This window comes from Oscarella lobularis, chromosome 3 (genome assembly GCF_947507565.1).
Source record: "Oscarella lobularis chromosome 3, ooOscLobu1.1, whole genome shotgun sequence".
In the NCBI taxonomy this organism is placed as follows: Eukaryota; Metazoa; Porifera; class Homoscleromorpha; order Homosclerophorida; family Oscarellidae; genus Oscarella; species Oscarella lobularis.
The window spans coordinates 2,303,871-2,324,451 of record NC_089177.1 but is presented as its reverse complement, the minus strand read 5'-3'; the positions used below and the strand labels follow the sequence as shown (position 1 = coordinate 2,324,451).

General features: G+C 48.6%; 7 protein-coding genes, 1 long non-coding RNA gene and 1 other non-coding gene across 13 annotated transcripts; 4 read left to right on the top strand and 5 right to left on the bottom strand.

Annotated features, from left to right (window-relative positions):
• Window positions 1-5: 5 nt before the first annotated feature.
• Window positions 6-1,324, bottom strand: LOC136184474 (roundabout homolog 3-like; the record flags this gene model as incomplete). The annotated part of the gene is made up of 3 exons (XM_065971381.1): window positions 1,097-1,324; window positions 655-975; window positions 6-583 (listed from the first exon to the last, which is right to left on the bottom strand). Coding segments are annotated over exons 1-3 (987 nt in total), but the record flags the coding sequence as incomplete, so codon positions are not given.
• A 63-nt stretch (window positions 1,325-1,387) lies between these two features.
• LOC136185153 (uncharacterized) lies at window positions 1,388-2,989 on the top strand. Its single transcript, XR_010669491.1, has 6 exons — window positions 1,388-1,517; window positions 1,772-1,850; window positions 1,905-2,183; window positions 2,241-2,462; window positions 2,510-2,566; window positions 2,614-2,989. It is a non-coding gene; the product is annotated as an uncharacterized lncRNA (long non-coding RNA).
• On the bottom strand, window positions 2,894-7,524 carry LOC136185147 (neogenin-like). Of its 4 annotated transcripts, none has more exons than XM_065972216.1 (11): window positions 7,372-7,524; window positions 7,012-7,308; window positions 6,882-6,952; window positions 6,449-6,833; window positions 5,411-5,497; window positions 5,015-5,290; window positions 4,354-4,941; window positions 4,023-4,292; window positions 3,628-3,963; window positions 3,474-3,580; window positions 2,894-3,423 (listed from the first exon to the last, which is right to left on the bottom strand). In XM_065972216.1, exons 5-11 carry the CDS (start codon window positions 5,490-5,492, stop codon window positions 3,022-3,024), a joined length of 2,061 nt encoding a protein of 686 aa, XP_065828288.1. In that variant the 5' UTR covers window positions 5,493-5,497; window positions 6,449-6,833; window positions 6,882-6,952; window positions 7,012-7,308; window positions 7,372-7,524; the 3' UTR covers window positions 2,894-3,021. The 4 variants fall into 4 exon arrangements, with proteins under 4 accessions (XP_065828288.1, XP_065828287.1, XP_065828289.1 ...); XM_065972215.1 differs by having other exon boundaries at window positions 6,449-6,819; XM_065972217.1 differs by having other exon boundaries at window positions 6,449-6,952.
• LOC136185151 (solute carrier family 35 member C2-like) lies at window positions 5,851-11,103 on the top strand. Of its 2 annotated transcripts, none has more exons than XM_065972223.1 (14): window positions 5,851-5,916; window positions 5,969-6,015; window positions 6,070-6,378; window positions 6,442-7,619; window positions 7,672-7,822; window positions 7,876-7,939; window positions 8,000-8,072; window positions 8,129-8,224; window positions 8,278-8,350; window positions 8,400-8,483; window positions 8,537-8,712; window positions 8,761-8,890; window positions 8,943-9,155; window positions 9,202-11,103. In XM_065972223.1, exons 4-13 carry the CDS (start codon window positions 7,335-7,337, stop codon window positions 9,113-9,115), a joined length of 1,305 nt encoding a protein of 434 aa, XP_065828295.1. In that variant the 5' UTR covers window positions 5,851-5,916; window positions 5,969-6,015; window positions 6,070-6,378; window positions 6,442-7,334; the 3' UTR covers window positions 9,116-9,155; window positions 9,202-11,103. The 2 variants fall into 2 exon arrangements, with proteins under 2 accessions (XP_065828295.1, XP_065828294.1); XM_065972222.1 differs by having other exon boundaries at window positions 9,199-11,103.
• Window positions 7,351-7,432, bottom strand: Trnas-uga (transfer RNA serine (anticodon UGA)). Its single transcript has one exon. It is a non-coding gene; the product is annotated as a tRNA-Ser (tRNA).
• On the bottom strand, window positions 9,151-12,476 carry LOC136185146 (endoribonuclease ZC3H12A-like). Its single transcript, XM_065972212.1, has 4 exons — window positions 12,335-12,476; window positions 11,927-12,266; window positions 11,223-11,794; window positions 9,151-10,885 (listed from the first exon to the last, which is right to left on the bottom strand). Exons 2-4 carry the CDS (start codon window positions 12,215-12,217, stop codon window positions 9,505-9,507), a joined length of 2,244 nt encoding a protein of 747 aa, XP_065828284.1. The 5' UTR covers window positions 12,218-12,266; window positions 12,335-12,476; the 3' UTR covers window positions 9,151-9,504.
• Window positions 12,477-12,484: 8 nt separating this feature from the next.
• On the bottom strand, window positions 12,485-17,183 carry LOC136185150 (Bardet-Biedl syndrome 4 protein-like). The gene is made up of 16 exons (XM_065972221.1): window positions 17,018-17,183; window positions 16,878-16,957; window positions 16,761-16,824; window positions 16,603-16,714; window positions 16,301-16,373; window positions 16,215-16,233; window positions 16,122-16,156; window positions 15,865-15,992; window positions 15,758-15,812; window positions 15,628-15,696; window positions 15,393-15,545; window positions 13,362-13,453; window positions 13,223-13,302; window positions 13,071-13,140; window positions 12,876-13,008; window positions 12,485-12,821 (listed from the first exon to the last, which is right to left on the bottom strand). Exons 1-16 carry the CDS (start codon window positions 17,088-17,090, stop codon window positions 12,669-12,671), a joined length of 1,389 nt encoding a protein of 462 aa, XP_065828293.1. The 5' UTR covers window positions 17,091-17,183; the 3' UTR covers window positions 12,485-12,668.
• Window positions 13,709-15,309, top strand: LOC136185149 (uncharacterized). The gene has a single exon (XM_065972220.1). The coding sequence runs from the start codon at window positions 13,738-13,740 to the stop codon at window positions 15,247-15,249; it is 1,512 nt and encodes a 503-aa protein (XP_065828292.1). The 5' UTR covers window positions 13,709-13,737; the 3' UTR covers window positions 15,250-15,309.
• Window positions 15,421-20,199, top strand: LOC136185148 (uncharacterized). The gene is made up of 13 exons (XM_065972219.1): window positions 15,421-17,381; window positions 17,433-17,492; window positions 17,543-17,672; window positions 17,747-17,813; window positions 17,963-18,012; window positions 18,065-18,175; window positions 18,236-18,364; window positions 18,417-18,472; window positions 18,536-18,619; window positions 18,677-18,759; window positions 18,810-18,871; window positions 18,926-18,989; window positions 19,043-20,199. Exons 1-13 carry the CDS (start codon window positions 17,326-17,328, stop codon window positions 20,038-20,040), a joined length of 1,950 nt encoding a protein of 649 aa, XP_065828291.1. The 5' UTR covers window positions 15,421-17,325; the 3' UTR covers window positions 20,041-20,199.
• The last annotated feature ends 382 nt before the right edge of the window (window positions 20,200-20,581 follow it).

Below are 20,581 nucleotides of genomic sequence, written 5' to 3'. Positions count from 1 at the left end.
CCTGGGACTATAATAGAAATAACTGCAGGAGATGAAGGGACGGATGCAACGGAATTCTCAGCCACGCAATAGTATGCACCTTCGTCTTCATGACTCAAAGACCGAATAGTAACAACATCGACGTGACCACTCAATCTCTCTCGATAGCCCCCCACTTTACCCTCTCGTATCCAATACAGGCGAGGTCTGGGACGACCAACAACACTACAGCGGAGAGATACAGTCGTGTTGAGATGAGCCAGCACGCTCCGCGGCTCTTCAAGGAAGCGAGGAGGTTCAGTCGGAAACACTTCGAGCGTTACGGTTACGACTCGGTGAAGTGTTCCCCACTGCGGATAGCCGCGGCATTCATATCGTCCTCCGTCCAGAATTTGAACAGATGTTATATAGAGAACGGTTCCTCTGATCGCATGAGAATGTTGCCGCCAAGAGCTCACGCGATACCTCGACGCACCGCCGGCAAAGAGTCCGTCTTTGAACCATTTGATGAAAAACAGATGACGACCTGAGCAGTTCAGAGCGACGTTGTCGCCAACGGTGGCCTCGACAACCAAACTACGTGGCCCATGAAAAGAGACCTCGGCTGCATAAATAAATTAGGCAAATATTTATTTAGAAAGCACTAATGTAAAATTATGGCTCAACATAATTCACCTTTTCGACGTACTCTCACTTTTCGCTCTGCCACGACTGCGTCACCGGACGGTGACGTTGCCACACACTGATATGCCACCTCGTTGTCTTGCTCGTACATTGCTCGACTCACGCTCAGATGAGTTCGAATTCCGAGTGAGTTTTCCTCGATTTTGAATCTGTTGCTGTCATTGTCGTTCAATTCGAGCGCCATCACGTCTACGCCGTTTTTCGTCCAGTTCGCAGGTCGGTTGACGTCACAGCACAAGGTGAACGAGTCGCCTTCGACCACGTCGACAACCCCTGAAAACGCTCTTTGCTGATTGCAGTCATTGGCTTTAACTAGAAATAAAGAAAAACTACGATTGCATGCCCACTGTAGTACTTCAAAGTCATGCAGCATTCCTACTAGACTACTACTGCTGCAACTTCTGTCTCAGCATTTTCTGTCGGTCATGCTTACGTGAAAAGATTCGCTTCTCATACCAAGCAAGCAATAGATTCTTACTGACAGTCCAAAATAACAGAATTCGAAAAAGAAACCCTTGCATTTCGGAATTAATGAGCTCCAAGCGTTTTTGAGAATCAGAAAGCCAGAGTAGAAATGTTGGACTAGTAATAGTATAGGCTGTCAGCTTTCGTAAAGAACATGCAATTCTCAACACTACAAAGGCGTATACCAAAGTGTGACCTCCTCATCTGTATGGACAGATTAGATAACGTTGTTAGTTCAAGTCCGCCTTCAAATTGATATCGCGAATCAGCGCCGGCGCCAGCTGTTTCTTGCTGTATACTAGCACTAGGCAGCAGCTAAACGCTCAAAAAGCCGGCTTTTCTAAACACAGACAGGAGGGAAAAGCGCCACACCGTCGACAGCTAATTAGGTATGCATGCAATCAGGGGTAGTCATCTTTCTCTCTCTCCGAGCACGGACCCCGCCGAGTCTAAACGTTTTGTCGTCCGGCGACAGCTCTCTGTAGCGTGGTATGGTGCTTTAGGAGATTTATTCAGTACATTGCACACGTGGCCCGAACTGTATCCGGGTTTGACAGAACGTTGCTTTTCTCTTCTTTGGCCCGTTTTCGAGCAACCTCTTTAAGGCTAGGCCAGTGGAAAGGTCAATGTATCTTATTTTTAGGCGTCTGAATCAACCACAATGCCAATACTTTCAAGAATGGCTTGTATACTTCTGCTATGCTGTTTCCCATGCGCTACAGGTAGTCTCTAAATGTCGCTTTATTGTATGTAGCCTCACGGCTTTCTTTTGTTAGCGTACATTAAAAAGGAAGAAAGACATCATCCAAATCTTATCTTTCTCACCTGTAGCGTTTCTTCAGCAAGCTACAATTGCAGTGGCTTTATTTGGACATTTGAGAAAAAAGACAAGGCGGCCATCGTCATCGGAGAGGATAGTTCTCAGTACAGCATTGTGTCGGACGGACCGTGCAAATCTTCCTTGGGAATTACATTCTTGCCAGAAACGTTCAATTATATTGGCCTATACGCTTGTGCCGTCACAAATACGACGCTGTTTGCACAATTTTACATTTGTAAGCAAAACTGGCGTATCCTAATTCAAGTTGAGTAATTATTGACATCATTTCTAGCAATGCCAAGTCTCACACTTAGAGAAGGACAAAGTGGAGAGTCAATTTCGTTGTCCTGTCCTGAGTCATCGCAGCAGGATAACATCGTGTGGCAGATGCCAACGGGACATCTGATCCCAAACGTCACATGGCTGATAAATAACGCACGGCCAAATGATTCTGGCGACTACACCTGTTGGGCATCACAAAGAAGTCCAAACATCGTCAGACTTCACATATCCGGTACAACGTTATTACGTGCTGTAAAAATATTAATTAGGTATTTTCAGAGCACGAAACACCAAATAGCACAGATTCGCCAACTACAAGTGGTCAATTGGTGGAAGGTACATTTCCTGCTGTTGATAGTAGTGGTAGTGGAAGTGGTATTTAGAAGACAAAACGCAAATCACTACCACGAATTCCACGGTTACTGCTGCCTCTGAATCACCAGAAAGTAACCACAGAACTGCCACAGTGGTAGGTGTGGTGGGTGGTGGTGGTGTGGTAGGTGGTGTGGTATTGGTAGCGATAGCAATAGCGAAGCGGAAACGTCGTAGACGTGAGTCGAAAGGCTCCAGACATGGCGAACAGACATGCAGTTGTCCTCATCAAGTAGAAGTCGCAGATATGATGAATGATATGAACGAACGCCAGGCAAGCATGGAAACTGAAATCTAACATTTAAAGCATTTTAGAATAAGAATCAGTGACTGTGTGCTTGCTTGTCTATGGCTGTGTTAAAAGAAGCGGATGCTTTTTGCAAGTCATGCTAACCTATCTTTCAAGCTGTAGGTGCAGGCTATAGAAGCTCACAGAATTTCTTCACTTGGTAGACGAAGCTTGAGACGTTGCAACCCCTATTCTTCCGTCCTCCTATCTGACAATCCCTGTGGCGACTTATTCCCTTGGCATAAAAAACGTTGCAATCGTGAACTTTAAATTTGCACTCTTGAAGATCCTTCGCTTTGAAAGCGTGTCCGCTACCGGAATCAAACCTCAAAGGACGTTCAAGGGCTTTTATTAGGGCTATGGATTCGTCAACGTCCAACCGGCCAGGAACAGAGTAAATAATAAACTGATTCAGGAACTCATTTGAAACTATTTCAAAAACCAGCTGGGCGCGATAGGCAATTTCAGACGCCGCCTTTGCATAGTCATAAATAGCACTTTGCAGTGCGTCAACAAAGTGAGTTTGACCAGACTAAAACGATCTTAGGAGGGAGAAGACACTAAATGCTATACGAGACAAACCTTCAAACAAGACCGATCTGCCACTTTGAGCTTCATTTGAAATCCTGGGTAAGATTTCAGTACAGGGATCGATGAAATAGTTCGGTTACAATTTCGTTTTAGCAGAGCTAATGAATAAAAAATTGACAGACATAGAGTAGGCCAATTAAATTACTTGAACTTTCACTGGCCGTTGCTACTGGCAGAGCTGCGTTGCTTCTTCCAATAGAATTGACAGCGTAGACTTCAATGAAGTGGATTGCTGTGCAACTCGTGCACCTTGCCTCTAGTTTTAGTTCAGCTACCGTTGCATTCGACTCCACTTTATATCGACGTGTGATTTTCAGATGTCGTATTTCAATAGTCGTAACTACAATAGAATAGAGGAGGTTTTCTTCGTCGTCTTCGCCGCGAAATACAGGAGGCAGCCAAGAAACAGACAACAGAGTAGATCTTAGAGTGGTGCTGCACTTGAACGTTACACTAACGTTTCTTGGAGGAGTAGGAACACCTTCAGTGAAGGGAGAAAGAAATGCTGCAAAATCACACGTCAAAAAATCAGAAATTTACCTCTGATATTAAGAAATACGGAGTACTTGTAAACCAGCTTTCCGTCGACACGAGCACGAGCTTCGTAGAGGCCCTTGTCTGCATAGCCAATGGCTTGAATCACCAAAGCCGAACCGAAGTCGAAGGCAGGAAAGTGCAGGCGACTGTCATTGCAGTCGCGAATCATTTTGCCGTCTTTGAGCCAGGCCACGGAAAACGTTCGACTTACGTTACAGGTCATAAGAACGGACTGAGGCGAGTGGGTAAGAAGAACGTCCATATTGTGAACGTCTGGAGTGAAAAGGTTCAGCCTCTGTGGGACGCTCACTACTAGTAGTGTCATGCACGGTACCTGCAACTCGAATGGAAACTCGAATTCGCAAGGACATCTTTCCGAGAGCATTCTCCGCCACACATTGATAAATTCCTTCGTTCTCTTTAGATAGAGAAGGAAAAACGAGCCGTCCATCTGGTGTCGCTATCTTCGCAAAGGAAACTCTCACACCAGTCTTCGTTTCCCTAGCCCAATGGACCGAAGGCGATGGCCTTCCAGCGGCGCTACAATAAACAATAACGCGTTCTCCTTCGTAGGCGGACACGTTCGACGGCGTGACGGTAAATCGGATGGGCTCCGGTCGAAGCACCTTGACGTCGACCGATTCCCGAGAATAAGGACCGTGGAATTCGGGATAGCCTATGCAATCGTATCTTCCCGCGTCGGAGAGTTGAACGTCTCGAATGGAAAGAACGGCGAGTCGCGTTTCGGAATCGATTCGAGAGCGCCTGAGATCGTGACGAGCTCGATGCTCGACGTACTCGTTGCCCTCTCTCCAGGCGAGCATGGCGAAAAGCTTACCAACGCATCGTAGCACGACCGTAAGTCCGGCGTACACCTCGACCGATCCGCTGCGCACGTCGATCCCTTCAATCGAAAGAACGCCTACATTCCCAAACGAAAGTGAAATATGCGGAGGTGAGACGGAAAAAAAACAGAGTGGGAACGAAAATTTTACCTTTTTGATACACGTCAACGGACCAAGCGGACGCCGTTCGTCCGCCCGTTGCTATGCACTCGTAGAGACCGCTGTCGCCGAGCTGGGCTTTCGAAACGTCCAGCGCTTTGTATGGACCCATGGGAATGATTTGCAATCGGCTCTGGGTTTGAACTGGCCGTCCATTCTTTTTCCATCCCGAGATGTCTCGATGGATGCAGAGCAGGCGAAACGGTTGGCCTTCCTGCACGATTTTCTCATAAGGAGATCGCTTGCCAAGCTGGTGGCTCTCTTGTCCTACGTATAACAAGCGCCAAATTTAGAAGGAGCTCTGATCGTAGCTATACAATGCGCATGATAACGATCAGACGGCGTACATTATCAACAATACTATTGTTTGGGAGCTCGATCTCTTACCTTGACCTTGAACAGCAGAAATTTCCACGACGGTGCAGAAGAACAAGGCCAGCAAACGCCCAAACTGTACAGGAGCATTCATGGTGCCTATAAAAGAGAAAAAGATAAGCCGTACTTGTAGAAGCCCGATCTAGTGCAAAAATAACGTTCGTTTCTGTGTCTTGGGGAGTGAGGGAGTCAGTGGGAGCAAGCGGGGGAATGGTTGCACTCTCTGAACTGTTTACTTCGAAAGTGAACTCCCTCCCCTTCCTTCAGAACTTAATAGCCAAGACTGAAAGGACTCAGCGAAGACCACTACAGTAGCTACAATTGCTTAATTAATAATAATCAAATTACATCTAATTCCGTTAGATTTCCGGTTTGGTGACGTCACAATTCCCTACAGCAATTTCACACTAAGCGGAAGTGTAACTTAAAATCAACTGTCAGTCGTTGCGTAACATAGGACATTCGTTGCCTCATATCCAAATACATTACGTCAGGCAGCGTTGCTTCACCATGAACAGGTCTCAAACTACCTCTTCGTTTCCCGCTATTAACAGAAAATTGTGTGTGTAGGACGGCCGTTTTAGCTTTACTAGTAGCTATCGTCTCTGGACCAATAGGTAGTACATAACCAGGTCCCCATATATACAGTCTATCACATGGAGAATTCGTAGTTTCCATTCACCCTCCCAAACTCAATATAAAAATCCAAAAACACGGCGACGCAACGACGCTTTGCTGTACAATAACTCCACCACGTGGAAAGAACTGCAGCGACTTCACTACGTGGTTTCAATGGTCAAACGAAGGCGAAGAGTTCCTTCGAGAAATCGAAGGGAAATACATAAGCGAACAAAAGGAGAAGAGCACATGCACAACTCGAATCTCCTACCACTCGCCGCTCGTGGGAACGTCCGTGTGCAGGTGCAAAGCAAACGAGGGCGGACCCGGACCCATTTTCGAGGCCAGATCCGTTATAAACGGTTTGTCAGAAAAATCTCGTTCGTACAATACTTATATTATATGCGCATTTTTTATCCCCGCAGAGCTTACCAGCAAGACTGAAGGACCAATAATAGCCGAAATAGGAGATGACGTCGAAGTTGACTGCCCCATAGCCGAGCAGGGAGTGGCTTGGCTCAAAGTCAATTCCACGAAGCACTGGCCCGAAGCGACACTTCACTTGCAAAGTGTAACTCCGCACGATTCTGGCTTCTATTCTTGTCAAGACGGGGAGCACGCCGTGTCCACGTTTGAACTGACGGTCAGGCCAGCATGGTGGATTCCAGGCCAGAACGAGACATCCGTTCAAGTTCACGTCGGACAGAACGTCAGTTTAGATTGCGGAAAAACTAACGCTCCATCGATGCTGATCTGGAATATAAGAAGTGAAGAGCTGCGTGCGAGCTTCCTCTTTCCTTTGCCTGGGAAAGAAGATCTGAGGTATTCCATCAGGAATGTGAACGAGACGGATGCGGGGACCTACGTTTGCAAAATCTCAAATGAGACGACGGTTTTTTATCGCGTCGTTGTTGTTGGCACAGAGCCGTTTCCAACCTTTCCAACACAGAACGTCAGCCACTTGCACTGGGCAGATTTTCTGAAGTTTGGATTACCGATTGTCTTCATTGTGATGATATGCTTCATATGGAAGATGCGAAGAAACAAAAGCAACCGAGGTTCAGCCGAAAAACGCCACGACAACTTGAAAGAAACGCAGATAGGCCTGAGTCTAGAGATTATGGATACTCTAGAAAGTAACGGAGCACCCCTGTGTCAAAGACAGACGCTTAAATAGGCCGAGAAAAGAGTCCATTGTCCACGCGTTCGTCCAGGAAAGCGCGCTAAGCGTGAAAGTTATTTTTTTGTTCTTTGTTTTCTGTTGCTTTTGCAGTTGGTACTCAGTTGTACCGCTAATGAAAAGTAGAAGAAAGAAAAAATGAAAGAAAAAAATGCGCAGCGAGCAGGATTCGAACCTGCGCGGGGAGACCCCATTCGATTTCAAGTCGAACTCCTTAACCACTCGGACATCGCTGCTGCAGCGAGAAAATCTGCTCGAAGGGTCAATAAAAATGACAACGAAAAATCATCCTTGCATCCCGGATGTGCGATGTCCGTTGTTTCTTCACAGTGCCTCGTTCTTGGGGTGAAAACACTCGGTCTCATTCTAATTTATTACGTCTTTTCGATTACTCTCACCTTCTATAACCGATGGATGTCGAAGGTACGCCAGAGACTAAAAAATTTGCGTTTCCACTGCCTACTGCACGATCCAGACGTACGGAATACCACTGTTCATGACAATCGTTCATCTCGTATTGAAATTCGTTCTCGCTTGGTCGATTCGATGGTGCTGCAAGTGCTCGCGAGAAACGCAGCCCGTCTTGCTTCCTTGGTTCACGTACGCAGTCAGCGTTGTACCAACAGGCAAGCTGAAAAGCAGAACAGAAAAGGCGACGCTCTAATTTTTATCTCTCCAGCTATCATGTCAGCTCTGGACATAGGAATTTCCAATTGGGGCCTCGAATTTATAACAACAGCTTTGTGAGTGACCCGTGCGGTATTAGAAGCGAAGAGAGGGATCTTTACGCTTGCACTCTTTAGATATAGCATGACCAAATCTTCTGCAATCATATTTATATTGATATTTGCTGTTGCCTTTCGTCTGGAAAAACCTGTATGAATTTATGGGACGAACTTGTGCTATACGGTACACGTGCTGTCTGTGTGTAGAGATTATTGCAGATTGCTGTCATCCTTTGCATATCAATTGGTTTGGTTATGTTTACTTTTCGATCGACGCAATTCGATGGCACTGGCTTTGTTTTGGTATAATGGACATAGCTTGACCTTGGTTGTCATTATTTTTATGTGTCAATTAGGTTCTCATTGCTTCCGTAATTGGTGGAATTCGCTGGAATTTAGCTCAAATTCTAACTCAGTCAAACAAATTAAGCAAGTGAAGTCATATTTGATTATGTGATTTTCTCATACTCCTGTTTAGAATTGACGAATCCTATTGATGTAATATACCACCTTCAACCTGTAATGATTCTCACTCTGCTGCCTATTGCAGTTGCACTGGAAGGTTATATTATCTCACAGCATCCATCAGTACTGTAACATAATCTCTCTGTGAAGGTACCCATGTCAGTTTATCGTATCATTTTCTTGGCGCAACTCCCATGACTGGAGCCGCTCTTCCCTCCCTCCTCCTTCTCCTTGGAGCACTTCTCGCATTTGGACTGGCATTCTCGGAGTATCTTCTGTTGTCTCATACGTCCAGCATAGCTCTTTCCGTATCAGGAATATTTAAGGTGTGTCGAGTCTTTTCTCTATTCAGACCACACTATTTTTTTCTTCAGGAAATAATCATAATGTTGACAGACATAAAGGCAGAGGGCGTGAGCTATAGTGCACTGAATATTGGCGGAGGGGTGATCTGCTTGCTTGGAATTGCATTTCACGTGGTACTCAAAAGTCAAACTGTCGACGGTCAGCGGAACGTCGTTATTTCCACGTACTTCATTTGTGCATTGTTTTGCAGAAGGAAAAAAAGGTGGTGGCAATGGAGCACTGAAGCACTTGGGCAGAAAGAAACGAAGCAAAAGAACCGAAGACACAATTCAGTTGATGAACATGAATCACGCCAACGACAGCGACAGCGATGGCATCGTCGTTTTTGACTCGATTCACAACCGGACTGTACGGGAGAAATAGCCGCTCATTATACGGGTGTTGAAATGAAGCGAAAATTTAGGTATTTTTGCTACTATATTATGCAATACTAAAAATCATATTAGTAGTCTTGCTAAAATGGTAACAAAACTTGCTAAAAAAGCATTGAAGGGAGAGTCTCAAAGGGAAAGGAGCGCTGACTATGTGTGCTTACGGATAAACCTACACAGTAGGTGCTAATGAGAGTAGCCTGAGAAAAACCCAGGAACAGCAACATAAGAGAAATGCCTACTACATAACTACGAATCCCTCTACCAGTACATGTACTATCCATGATGTAATCACATCTACACAACTTGATCAACGAGAAGACGACCAGACGACAATTCTTCCCATTCTTTTAAAAACGTAAGGGTGTAGTATCGCTCTCTCTACGGGCCAGAAGAGCCTTCGAGCGCTAAATCAATGAGATGATTGACACTGTCGATGTACGGTCGCTGGATCATCAAGGAACGAAACTGGGACTCCATACCCGGCATGAGACTGGCTGCTTCGCGAACCAGCCTTTCTGAACGGGGATCCAAATCCGCAAACTGACGATGATGAGGATGATGATGAGGAGGAGGAGGATGGGGGTGAGATTGGTGATGGTACGGATAACCGGATGTCTCATAGCGAGGGGAGGATGAAGTAGAGGATGAATAGTGTTGTTGTGGCGGTGGCTGGGGGGTTGGGTACACACGAGGCTGACCAAAGGGATCTCTTGACATGTACTGATGCCGAAAGCTCGTCTGGCCTTGGTCAGAAAAACGTACAGGGGGAGGAGCTCGTCGCATGTACGGCGATCCTTGATAGTATGGCTGCGACGGAGGCGGCGGCGGTTCATAGGAGAGCGGATGATGGTAGGAGGGATGACCAGTCAAAGCCGGATAATCAGAGGGCGACGATTGCGGGCCACGCGGAACTAATTTCTCTCTTGCGTAGTAGTCCCTTTCCTGCGAGCCCGCCATGGATTGCATTGCAACCGCACTTTCCCTGGAAGACTCATATGACGTTGTTTGATCCACGCCCGGAGGCACGTACGACGAAACGCCGCCCGTTTCGGGCACAAAAGTGGGAACGGGATCGGCGGCCGACGACGTTGTGGTAATTTTGGTGCCGTAGGATGACGCATTTTCTTTCGTCGTCAAAGACGACGTAGGCGGCGGAGGCACCTGCTTTTCCGGATGCGAGTATTTGCACTTGCTGCCGTACGTGCATTTTTTCCCGTAAGGACACGGAATCTTCTTCAGTGCACCCGGTCCACTGATGCCGCCGCCGCCGCCTCTCGATTCGTACAGGATAGTCGAGCCCGATCCTCCAGAAGGCGACCCAACCCGAAGAAAATCATTGAGGTTGGGACCGCCGCGTCCGAGCGGATCGTCAGGCGGCATAAAATAGTCGCCCGCAAACGTGTACATGAGAAGTCGACGTTCGATGACCTCCTTCCATTCGGGCGACTCTTCGAGAAGATCCCGATACGTGTCGTTGGAGACGATCACGCCGCCCGATTCGGCGGCGAGACGGACGATGAATCGATCGTCGTAGCAGACGACCCGTTTGCCTTGAATTTTTCGCGACGGCGTAAAGACGAGATAGCCGTCCCGTTCCAACGCGTTCAACACCTCCTGATTGTCGATCCGATTCTCCGCCGACGGCTTCTCCTTGCGCCACGACGGCACGAAGACGGTGATCTTTTCGTGACCGCGACGAATGAAGTAGTCGACGCAAAGACCGATACCGCGACAGGAGAAGACTTTGTTATTTCCGTGTCTGTATATAGAGAGGGAGTTAGAGTCACAATATGCCGAGAAAGGGGATAGGGTTTGATGGGACGGAGAAACTCTATCTAATAGTACAATAGTTTCTCCAAGAGACGCAATGCATATTAGTTATTATTTACGTATCATAGTACTCTCTATCTGCCTTTCATTCTCACGCCGTTTCCGCCTAAAATTTAGCGAATATACAGTAGGCGCGGGGGTGCGCACAGCGAGCAAAGCGTCGATCTCTAATGCATCTGTAGACCAAAGCCTCCCACGCGAAAGGAGAGCGGTCCACTCAATGAATGGGCCCACAAATGAGTCAATTTTCCGGGTAGGAAACGTACCTCATCGCCACGTTGCTACCGTCAACGATAACCGGTCTCAATTGCGAAGATTCCGCCGTCCGTTTCGTCGAATTATTCGACGTCGCTTCGACGTCGATCGTCAGCGGCGACGATCCCCCTCTGGCGCACTGCAACAGCGCCGCTAGAACGGCATCGCGACCGGCGTCCGGTCCGAGCCGTTCGATAACTCGCATCGCGTCCGCTTCCGAATAGCCCAAACGCTTCGCGAAAGCGATGCACGTCGCGTAATCGACGTTGCTTCGTCTCGTGGGCGGAGATTTCCTGTCCGGGCGACGACGATCGATCGTATCGTCGTTTGCGTCGTCGACGGCGGAATGACGTTCGACGTGATAGCGAACCTGTTGTTCGATCAGGCGTCGCGCGATGTTGATCGCCGCCGGACTGCCGCGTATGTCGGCCATGTTGCCGTCGCGAAAGACGATCACGGCGCACGATTCCGCTTCGAGCCACTGGTGATTAGTGCCGTTGCGTCCGATCAGCTCCGAGAGCGCTGAAGCGGGAAACGAAACGACGACGCTCGCCATCGGATCGCACAGCGACTTGATATACTCCTAAACAACAGAAAAAAAAATGTCGATCGAACGACGGGAAGGACGGGGGGAGGGGAGATCGCGAGGGGCGCCTTTTGGTTTCTATAATGGCTGGGGGCCCCCCGATATCGTTTCTCTTGCTCTCGTATATACCTGCGCTCGTCTCCTGTCCTCTCTTTGTCCGCGTATCGTCACTCTGCCTTCGGCTATGTTCTCGTCGATGCGTTCGACTTCGACGTCGAAGAGCTTTTCGATGCGCGTCATCGTTTTGCCGTCGCGTCCGAGAAAGATGCCGACTTTCGTGGGGCTGATCGTTACGAGCTCGGCCATCGTTCGGGTGAGGTGAGAGCGAACTGGCGTCCGATGCGGAACAGGAAAATTTAGCGCACAAAACTTCCGTATCGTTTGCCCTCGCCCAATTTTCCTTATATTCGGGATCTTCATGGTTTCGATGTGATCTGATTGGCTCGAGCGATCGTGGGCATCGGTATCTCTATGACATCATCTAATTAGATGGATGACGAACGATGGATGGCGTAGGAACAGAGTTCAAAGTTCTACCTTTTCTTCCTTCTCTAAAGAATTGTTAGGTGACTATTGTCGCCCCACTTTCGACCGCATTCAGGAAATGATAGAAAAATCGGTTTTTTGTAAAGAAAGATAGAACGAGAAGACGTAATTAGATTGGTAGCATCGAAAGTGGGCGTGGGATAAGTAGACAACGTGGCATTTGGCATAATTTGAAGGAATTCGGCGATGACCTTTCTCGACTTCCTCACTCTAGTGAGGCGAGAGGCATGTATAACAAAAGAAAAGTAGCGTTCCGTGAAGTAAAGGTCATTGTGACATACACACTGGCAGTTCCAAATGATGTGATTGACTTTTTACTCTTCGTTTATTCTCCATCAGTCATAGCTTCCGATTTTCGAACATTAGATTCCGCTTTCTTGTTCCTTTCTGTCTCCCCGTTCTCCGTTCCTCCGTCTTTCCACACCAATCCTTCACCTACGTGGAGGGAAGGGCCAATCGAAGCGCTCGTAGCTAAAACCTTAGAAATCCCCATATAACACATGACACAATATAAGCCCCTTCGGACAAATACCTCGGGATCGACGTCGTTCGAGTCATCACTGGCGAACTTTCGCTCGAACAGGCTATGCTGCTTCGCGGCGGCCGCGCGCTCGCCGGCATTGTACAGACCAATGCAGTAGTTCAAATGGATCGTCGGATTCTTCCTGTTCAAACGAGAGGAGAAACGTGATATGAGTGGTTGATTCAATGATTCTGAAGCACGTACGGTTCTAACACTATGGCTTGCTCGTACGCCTGTTTTGCGTTCTCGAAGTCGTCCAAGTGAGTGAGGGCGACTATTACGAACGATAATCGAATGTAAAAAGGACAGAAGGTTAACATATCCCCGCCATCCCCCCACGGAAAGGCGCGGCTCACCGGCGAGCAGCATAAACAATTGCCCGTTGCGTGGTTTCAAGTTGAGCGCGGTACTGAGAAAGTGAAACGCCGACGCGTACCTACGCGCATCCCACGGGGGGCGTTCGTCGAATCGAGCCATCATAACATCTTCCCTTACTGCTGCAAGACGAGATGTACGAGCCCGAGGTTATAAGCGATCTGCCATTCGAAGGGAGCCAAGTAGGCGGCCCGTTTGAGACAGCTTACCGCCTAAGAAAACAGAACGCAGAGAGGGGGTGATCGAGTGCTCGAGGGAGACACCGACAAGGGGATGAGGGTTCAATAACGCGTCTCCCCAAAGCGTAGGAAGTCAAGGGGCCGGAACCGCTATACGTACAACCGGCACGCGTTGCGGTTAGGGTACAGTTCGACCTCCATCGCCCGGACGTCAAATTCGGCGGAAGCCGGAACAACTCGAGACGCAAGCGCTCGACATAAAAGGGACGTCTGCGGACAGTTGACCTCAGTCTCCCGAGTCAACAACCCGCGCACAGATGGCACGACATCTCTTCACCGCCTGCGTCCTCGTCGTCTTAGCGCTATCCACTACGCGAGTCGAAGCGCTCGCAACGAACGAATGCCGCACGGGGCGCGGATCGAACTGGACTTGCTGTCTGTGCCCCTGGTTCGATTGTAACCGGCGTATTTTTGCCGAAAGCGACTTCAACGATTTCGCCGAAGCTCTCGACAGTACCGACTGGATCGAAGTGGTTAACAGCGAGCCGGAATTGGTCTTATGGAAAGAACCCGCGCCGTCGCTGGTACCGACAACGATTCGAGCCAAAGTCCGTTTCGCCGTCGACATCGCCGACGTCGATACGGTCGTCGACCTTTTGACCGACGTCAGTCAACGACGAAAGTGGGACACCGTCACAGCGGCAGCGGAAATCGTACGCTCGTGCGCTCCCGACCGCCACCGCATCATGTACAGCGTAATGAAAATTGCTTCCGTCGCTTTGGATCGCGATTTTCTTTACGCGCTAAGTGGGCCGAAGACAACGAACGAATGTACGATTATTCTTCAAAAAGACGTCGGATGCCCGCCGCATCACGACTGCTATCCCGCCGATCCGGCCGGTGCCGTCGTTCGGGGAAAAGTCGGTCGATCGGGCATGCGAGTCTGCCCGACGTCTCTCGACAACGGCGTCGCCCGTTCGTTCGTCGAGCTTCTACTCGATTACGACGTCGGCGCGACGGACGCGTCGCCGGACGCTGTATCGACGGCCGCGCAGCTCACACTGACAAACTGGTACCGCAATCTGGTGAATCACGTCAACGGACGCGGCGGCGCGTCGACGGACTCGTCCGTCAAAACGCCGTATCCCTTTCACAAACATTTCGTTCGCGAACTGATTCGCGACGAATTCAATTGCGATCCGGACGCCTCGTGGCGTACGATAATGAACGGGAGCGCGCCGACGGGCACGTCCGTCTGCATGCGACACTGGGCCGGCACGAACACGTTCGCTTTCAAATCCTTTCACGTCGTCGACGACGTGACGCCGTGCGACGTCGCTAGGATACTGACGAGCTATTCGACGCGATCGTCGTGGGATCGAACGTTTCCCAAGATCGACGTCGTCGAAAAGCATCGGCACTATCACGTGCTCTACTGGGTGCTCGGTTTGCCGCCGCCCTTCGTCAATCGCGACGTCGTGCTCTACATGACCGTGCGTCGACTCGACGACGGCGGCTACGTTATTCTGTATCGGAACGCCGATTCCGAATGTCGACGACCGGTGCCCGGTCTCGTGCGCGCCGTCGCCTATCCGTCCGCGGTATTCATTCATCCCACCCCACCGAAGGAGACGAAAAAGGGCTCTGTTGTCAGCTACTATTTGCACATGGATATAGGACCGGGAGTGCAGGAGAGAGATTTCGCGAGTATGCTTCGGGGACGAGCCTACTGGACTTCGGCGTTGCTGTCGCACTACAAGAAAATTGGCGGTGGAAATTCGCCAATAGAGACCTCTTTTGACTTTACGTCAATCGGCGGTTGTAACTAGTCTAATAAGGGGGAGAAATGAGGGAACGAAACCTGTACGAAATAAACCGCATGCATTAGATATCTCGGGTAGACGGGGAAAAGAAAACAGCAAATACGTGGACGGAGGGAACCCGAGGCCATTTCCATTTCCATAACGCTTACCGCAACGTATTTGTTTTTGCCAAAGAAACACATTCCTATGTTGTTCCACAGCTGAGGGGATTCCGGCGCCGACTCGGTGGCCACTTTGTACTTCGTCAAAGCAACGTCATAGTCGCCCTGCCGCTGTATCATCGATCCAGCCCCGAGAATAGACTAAGCAAAGAGAGGGAAGACAAAACTCGCCCCCCGGGGAAAATGACATAATCTAAATAATACTATCAAATTATCACGCTACCTTGAAGTGAGTTGGATCGTACGTCAAAGCGTTACCAAGCAAATTGAACGCCTTCTGCGTCTCGCCCGTCTGATATACCGTGCACAAACGTCTCGCATGTAATCAACTGAACCCTTATCGCTTCCTTTACCTCAAGATAGAGAAGACCCAGTGTGCTCATCATATCGGGATTCTCCGGATTAAAACTAGACAAATTCTCGAGCAAGCGAGAGACGGACGCTCGACTTTCGTGCCTACTTGACTGCGTGCGTGTATAAGTCGAGTGCCATGTTGACCTCGCCTTGGAGTAGGTAGACGCGACCGAGTTGAATAAAAGATGCAACGGCGCTATTCAGCCGAATTGCCTTCCGAAGACACTCCCTCGCCTGCATATAGATCAGTCACGAGAATTCCCTGTTCTCTATCACTAGATAGGGTCTAGTTCTCCGGATATCACTTTCTATCTCAATCGCGGTGCGCGCCCAAGGAGAAATATGTCGCGTTCGCCGCGTTACCTGTCCATAGTCTTTGAGATGAATGTAGCAAATGCCTTGAGTGGAGAGAAAAGATCGACTCTAAGTTTCCAAGCTAGATTTCACGCTGCGCACCTTGATTGTGAAAGATTTCCTTTGTTCCATGGAGTAACGACATTTAGACGCGCAAAGTTCGGGAAAGTGTACTACGTTTGCCTCACCCAGTCTCGACTGCTAAGCCTTGCCGCTTCGTTATACGCTTCAAGGGCAGCTCGGTGCCTTCCAAGAAGAAAGCTGAAACGAGAACATATAAGAGACAAGATTCTTATATACTAAAGATTTGTATAGTGGCAACGATCAAAGCAAAGAATACTTACAGAAGAAAGAACAAAGAAGACAGGGACTAAGGATAATGGTGGGGATGGCTCTTATAGTGAGGATGACCCAAACTACTAAGGACTCTACCCTAGAGACGTCTGCTGAAGGCCACTATCTACCCCTGACGTTTCTCGCTTGTACGTACAGCGATCTCGCTACTTGTTTCATCGTATTCGGACTTGTGCTGTTGAGTTGCTGAGCTTTCTGGAAGATCTCCAATGACGATTGTATGTTGCCTTCCAAGCGTTCTATTAGAGCTACGCAGAAATTTTAGGCCTGAATTTCATGTCAGTGACTTTATACCCTGTACGTATAAAGCGAATTCGCATCTCCCGTTTGTCTCGTGAAGTTGCTCTTGTATTAGAGCCTACGAGGAGTGCAGACTTCCTACGCCGGTCTGATCTACTCTAGAACAGTTACTTTGCATGTTTTGAACTCTTTTCGGACGTAGTGTAGATGAATGAGCCAGTTTTTGCGTTCAAAAATCGGTATTTCTGGAGCTAGGACGTGTGAACTTACAGAAGGAGGATCAATTGCGTCGGGACGCATTCTAACTGTACCTTTTCCCCTAATAATCCTTCGCTGTACCGGCTGGGGCGGTTTGTTTACCGTTGGAGTATCTTCGTCCGCCATTTTGACAACAACGCGCGCTAGACTGCGTTTTTTTGGCGGTAGACAACGACAGAGCCGTATATATCTCTGGGCAACGGTAATGAGAAGCCTAGAATCATGTTTGGAAAGTTTGCCGTGATGTTGTTCGCAGGAAAACCCCAGCAACGCGAACCAACGCGAACACGTGTCACGTGTACCTACGTTACGTTGCGCGCGCACGCGACTTTTGCGGACTTTTTACGGAGCAGGGGGATTTATGGAAGCGTTTGACCACTCGTATACCTGCAGGGCGATCGAAGAATTCGGTGAAAGGTTTGCTCCTACCGTTTCAATCCACGCTCTTTCGTTCACAAAAGCACTCAGGAGAAAGGCCCCTACTTCGGATTCTCTTTCGAGAAAAAGACAGCTCGAACGCACACACAAGTAAAAAAATGACTTGGAAAACACGGTCGAGCGTTCTTCCTTCTCTTTAGGAACGTCTCTAAACAGTCCGAGGAGCTGGAGGCCTCAAGTACTTCTAATCAAATCAAAGCGAGAGACAAGGAAAGTGGGACGTGCAGCAATCAGTCTGATCACAGCTACACCGTAACTTCTCCAAAGAAGGCAAGCAAAGAGGCGGAGGGAGCTAGGAGCCTTTAGATTCCACATGATGAATCTCAATTTTTTTTCTAATGAAGATAAGTGCTGATTTGAGGACGTACGATTATGGAAATGACGACAGTGTTGCTGACTGCGTCGGATCGAGTAAGAGAACAGCCATTGCTCCGGAATTCCGGAGCTAATTTGTGTTAATTAATACTGCGTGTTGGCAATTCCGGAGCTAATTTATGTTAATTAATACCGAACGTGCTAGAGGTCGCCTTCCGAAGTACATTTGCTCTTGTGTCCTGTAGATAATCACTGGCCTATTTCGGAAGCCAATGTCACTGAAGCTAATGCACAGGTGACTTTGTTCGCCACAAAAACTAGAGTATAACTGTGGAACCTTTGATAAGAATGAACCGGTGTATCTTGCTCGCTCTCCTATCTATACGGCAAACGTAAAGGGATTGTGGATGACCGTGTGGAGCATGAACGTCTCAGTTATTGCAATGATTGACATGAAGGTAATTTCGTTTTCTGCTGTTACATAGCGTGGCATGGTGCCTTTGATTTGAATCTCTTAGGGTAAAAAATATTGGCCCGAGCATTTGGCATATGCATTTGAGTTCCAAACAGAGCACGGGTTCTTGTCTGCCCAGTGCGACAGTGAAATAGCTAAGGATGGATACGTTGTCAGGATGATCACTTTGAAGGTGGAGAATTGCATGGAAAAAAAAGAATAAACGTGATGTCGGTTGTGTGTAGATGCATGATCAGAGCAAGATTGTTGCACATTATCAGTTTTGCAGATGGTCTGACGAGTAAGTGTCACCACGTGTTGTTCTTCAGCAATTTGAAGATGTTTTTTTGTTCTGATTTTCTAGTGGTCGTCCAAATGCCGACAGTCTAATGCGTATGGCTGCGGATATTGCTGCGACGAGCGACAGCAGGATGATGTTCCACTGCGAGTCCGTGACGTCGTTACAGATAAACGACTTCGCCTGATGCAAATCTTTTCTCTATAGAGAAGGCACGCAATTTTGCGACGCGCTTGTTGTGATTGATCACTTTATTCGCATCTTGCGTACGCGAGACGCGGCTTCGATGGGTAGGTACAGACTAGTACTGTAGAATCTTATATAAAAAATTCTTAATTAGTCTCTGTGGACGGACTTATTTCGTCGTTGAGGGAACAGCACCGCGAGTTCTTGAAGGAAAAGGTACGTAACGGTTGTGACGTAAAAGGATTGATTCTACATGTCTTCAAATTTCAGGCGGCTAAATTGATTTGCTTTGAGGTCCTCAAGAATCTTGTGTCAGCTACGCTTGAAGCCACAGGTGAGTCCTTCTGCGTTTTTTCTTGAAACAGAGAAAGAATGCCTTTTCTAAAGCCCTCAGTGCCGAGAGGAACGCGACGGCTGCGGTGAACAGTCAGCAAGCCACTTCGGGCAGCGACGACAACGGCAGCAGTACTGAGAGGAACGCGACGGTTGATGTGAACGGCGAGGACTTACCTTCAAGCGGCGGCGGCGACGGCGGCGACAGAAGCGGTGCTGGAAGGAACGCGACGGTTGAGGTGAACAGTGCGAAAGTGCTTTCAGGCGGCGAAGGCGGTGCTGGGACGAACGCGACGGTTGATGTGAGCAGTGGTGAGCAAGCAACTTCAGGCAGCGGTATTGAGAGAAACCCGACGGTTGATGTGAGCGGTGCGAACGTGCCTTCAGGCAGCGGAGGCGGTACTGGGAAGAATAAGACGGTCAAAGTGAGGTTAATAAACAGTGAGCAAACAGCCTCGGTCAGTAGTGAAGGAGACAACGGTGGCGGTCAAAACGTCTCAGTGAATAGCGAGCAAACAACCTCGGTCAGTGGAGGAAACAGCAGTGTCGGTCAAAACGACTCCGGTTATCACAACGACGTCAGCCACCAAGTGATGCCGCCAAGCCGCACGTGTTGCAGCTGGGATTTTTCCGCGTCTCTCCAATCGTTGACATCTTCCGTGAACGAGCGCTTTCAGCAAATTGAAACGCTGCTGAGCGCTTTGGAAAGGGAATCATCTGCCCAACGCCGTCTGATCAGCCGAGTCCTAGGGCTGAACGGATCGGCGGGGCTGCCCATATCTGCATGCCCGCCGCCTCCTCGGCACTACGGAACCGTTCCCATCAACCATGAATGGAATGGACTAACAGGGCCGCCCGCATGTTCGCCAACTCTCCTTGCTTGGTCGCCTTCATTTGTTGCTTCTACCCCTCATCAGATGAACGTGCTAACGCCCGTTCATCAAGCTGGTGTCGCTGGCGGCGGCTCCTGGACGCCACATCTGAGCACTGGTTTTCAACCGTGGATGCAGCCTGATGCTCACCCTTCTAGAAGCTCAATAAGGCGACGTTAATCCGGATTTGCAGCAGAACCGGTTACTTAATAAATTAAGTTTATGAAGTTACAGAGTGCATAATGACGAGTTTGGTCTAATTCTTTCAACTACTGTAAGAGAAGTGATACTTTAAGGATAAAATAACTGTTATTAGTACAAACGTCAAATTAACAATAAACAGACTGAAGTCAAGTGCCGTGTTAGCTTCGCCTTGGAGTAGGGAAAAGATTGACTGATAATGGAGCCGACCACCAGAGTTGTACGGGTGGAGCCCGTATAACGGCGAAGGGAGGCTCTCTCAAACGTGATCTTAGGGCCGGAAGTGTCTGTATGTCTGTCTGTATGTATGTATGTATGTCTGTTCGTCACGCTCGGTATTGTGACGTAACTTAAAAAACCCTTTTTTCGTACAGCGCATGCGCGACATGGGGCCCAAAACGGTGACCCGAAAAAGGCGATTTACGGCGCGAATAAAGCGTTTTTTCTTTCATAATCGGAAAAAATGCGTAGAAACCCTTATTTCCAATTGATCTGTGCTATTTTCCGTGTTATAAATGCG

Coding starts and splice junctions, on each gene's coding strand:
- LOC136185147 (XM_065972217.1), bottom strand. CDS start 5,492: ATGAATGCTCCTGTACAGTTTGGGCGTTTGCTGGCCTTGTTCTTCTGC. Junction 5,291..5,410: donor TTCTGCTGTTCAAGGTCAAG/GTAAGAGATCGA, acceptor TGTTATACGTAG/GACAAGAGAGCCACCAGCTT. Junction 4,942..5,014: donor CGTTGACGTGTATCAAAAAG/GTAAAATTTTCG, acceptor TTGGGAATGTAG/GCGTTCTTTCGATTGAAGGG.
- LOC136185151 (XM_065972223.1), top strand. CDS start 7,335: ATGAAAGAAAAAAATGCGCAGCGAGCAGGATTCGAACCTGCGCGGGGA. Junction 7,823..7,875: donor AGTCAGCGTTGTACCAACAG/GCAAGCTGAAAA, acceptor TTATCTCTCCAG/CTATCATGTCAGCTCTGGAC. Junction 7,940..7,999: donor GAATTTATAACAACAGCTTT/GTGAGTGACCCG, acceptor TGCACTCTTTAG/ATATAGCATGACCAAATCTT.
- LOC136185146 (XM_065972212.1), bottom strand. CDS start 12,217: ATGAAGATCCCGAATATAAGGAAAATTGGGCGAGGGCAAACGATACGG. Junction 11,795..11,926: donor AGGACAGGAGACGAGCGCAG/GTATATACGAGA, acceptor TCTGTTGTTTAG/GAGTATATCAAGTCGCTGTG. Junction 10,886..11,222: donor GGTAGCAACGTGGCGATGAG/GTACGTTTCCTA, acceptor CTCTATATACAG/ACACGGAAATAACAAAGTCT.
- LOC136185149 (XM_065972220.1), top strand. CDS start 13,738: ATGGCACGACATCTCTTCACCGCCTGCGTCCTCGTCGTCTTAGCGCTA.
- LOC136185150 (XM_065972221.1), bottom strand. CDS start 17,090: ATGGCGGACGAAGATACTCCAACGGTAAACAAACCGCCCCAGCCGGTA. Junction 16,715..16,760: donor ATTCGCTTTATACGTACAGG/GTATAAAGTCAC, acceptor ATTTCTGCGTAG/CTCTAATAGAACGCTTGGAA. Junction 13,303..13,361: donor GTACATCTCGTCTTGCAGCA/GTAAGGGAAGAT, acceptor GGATGCGCGTAG/GTACGCGTCGGCGTTTCACT.
- LOC136185148 (XM_065972219.1), top strand. CDS start 17,326: ATGGAAGCGTTTGACCACTCGTATACCTGCAGGGCGATCGAAGAATTC. Junction 18,473..18,535: donor TTTTGCAGATGGTCTGACGA/GTAAGTGTCACC, acceptor CTGATTTTCTAG/TGGTCGTCCAAATGCCGACA. Junction 18,872..18,925: donor GCGAGTTCTTGAAGGAAAAG/GTACGTAACGGT, acceptor TTCAAATTTCAG/GCGGCTAAATTGATTTGCTT.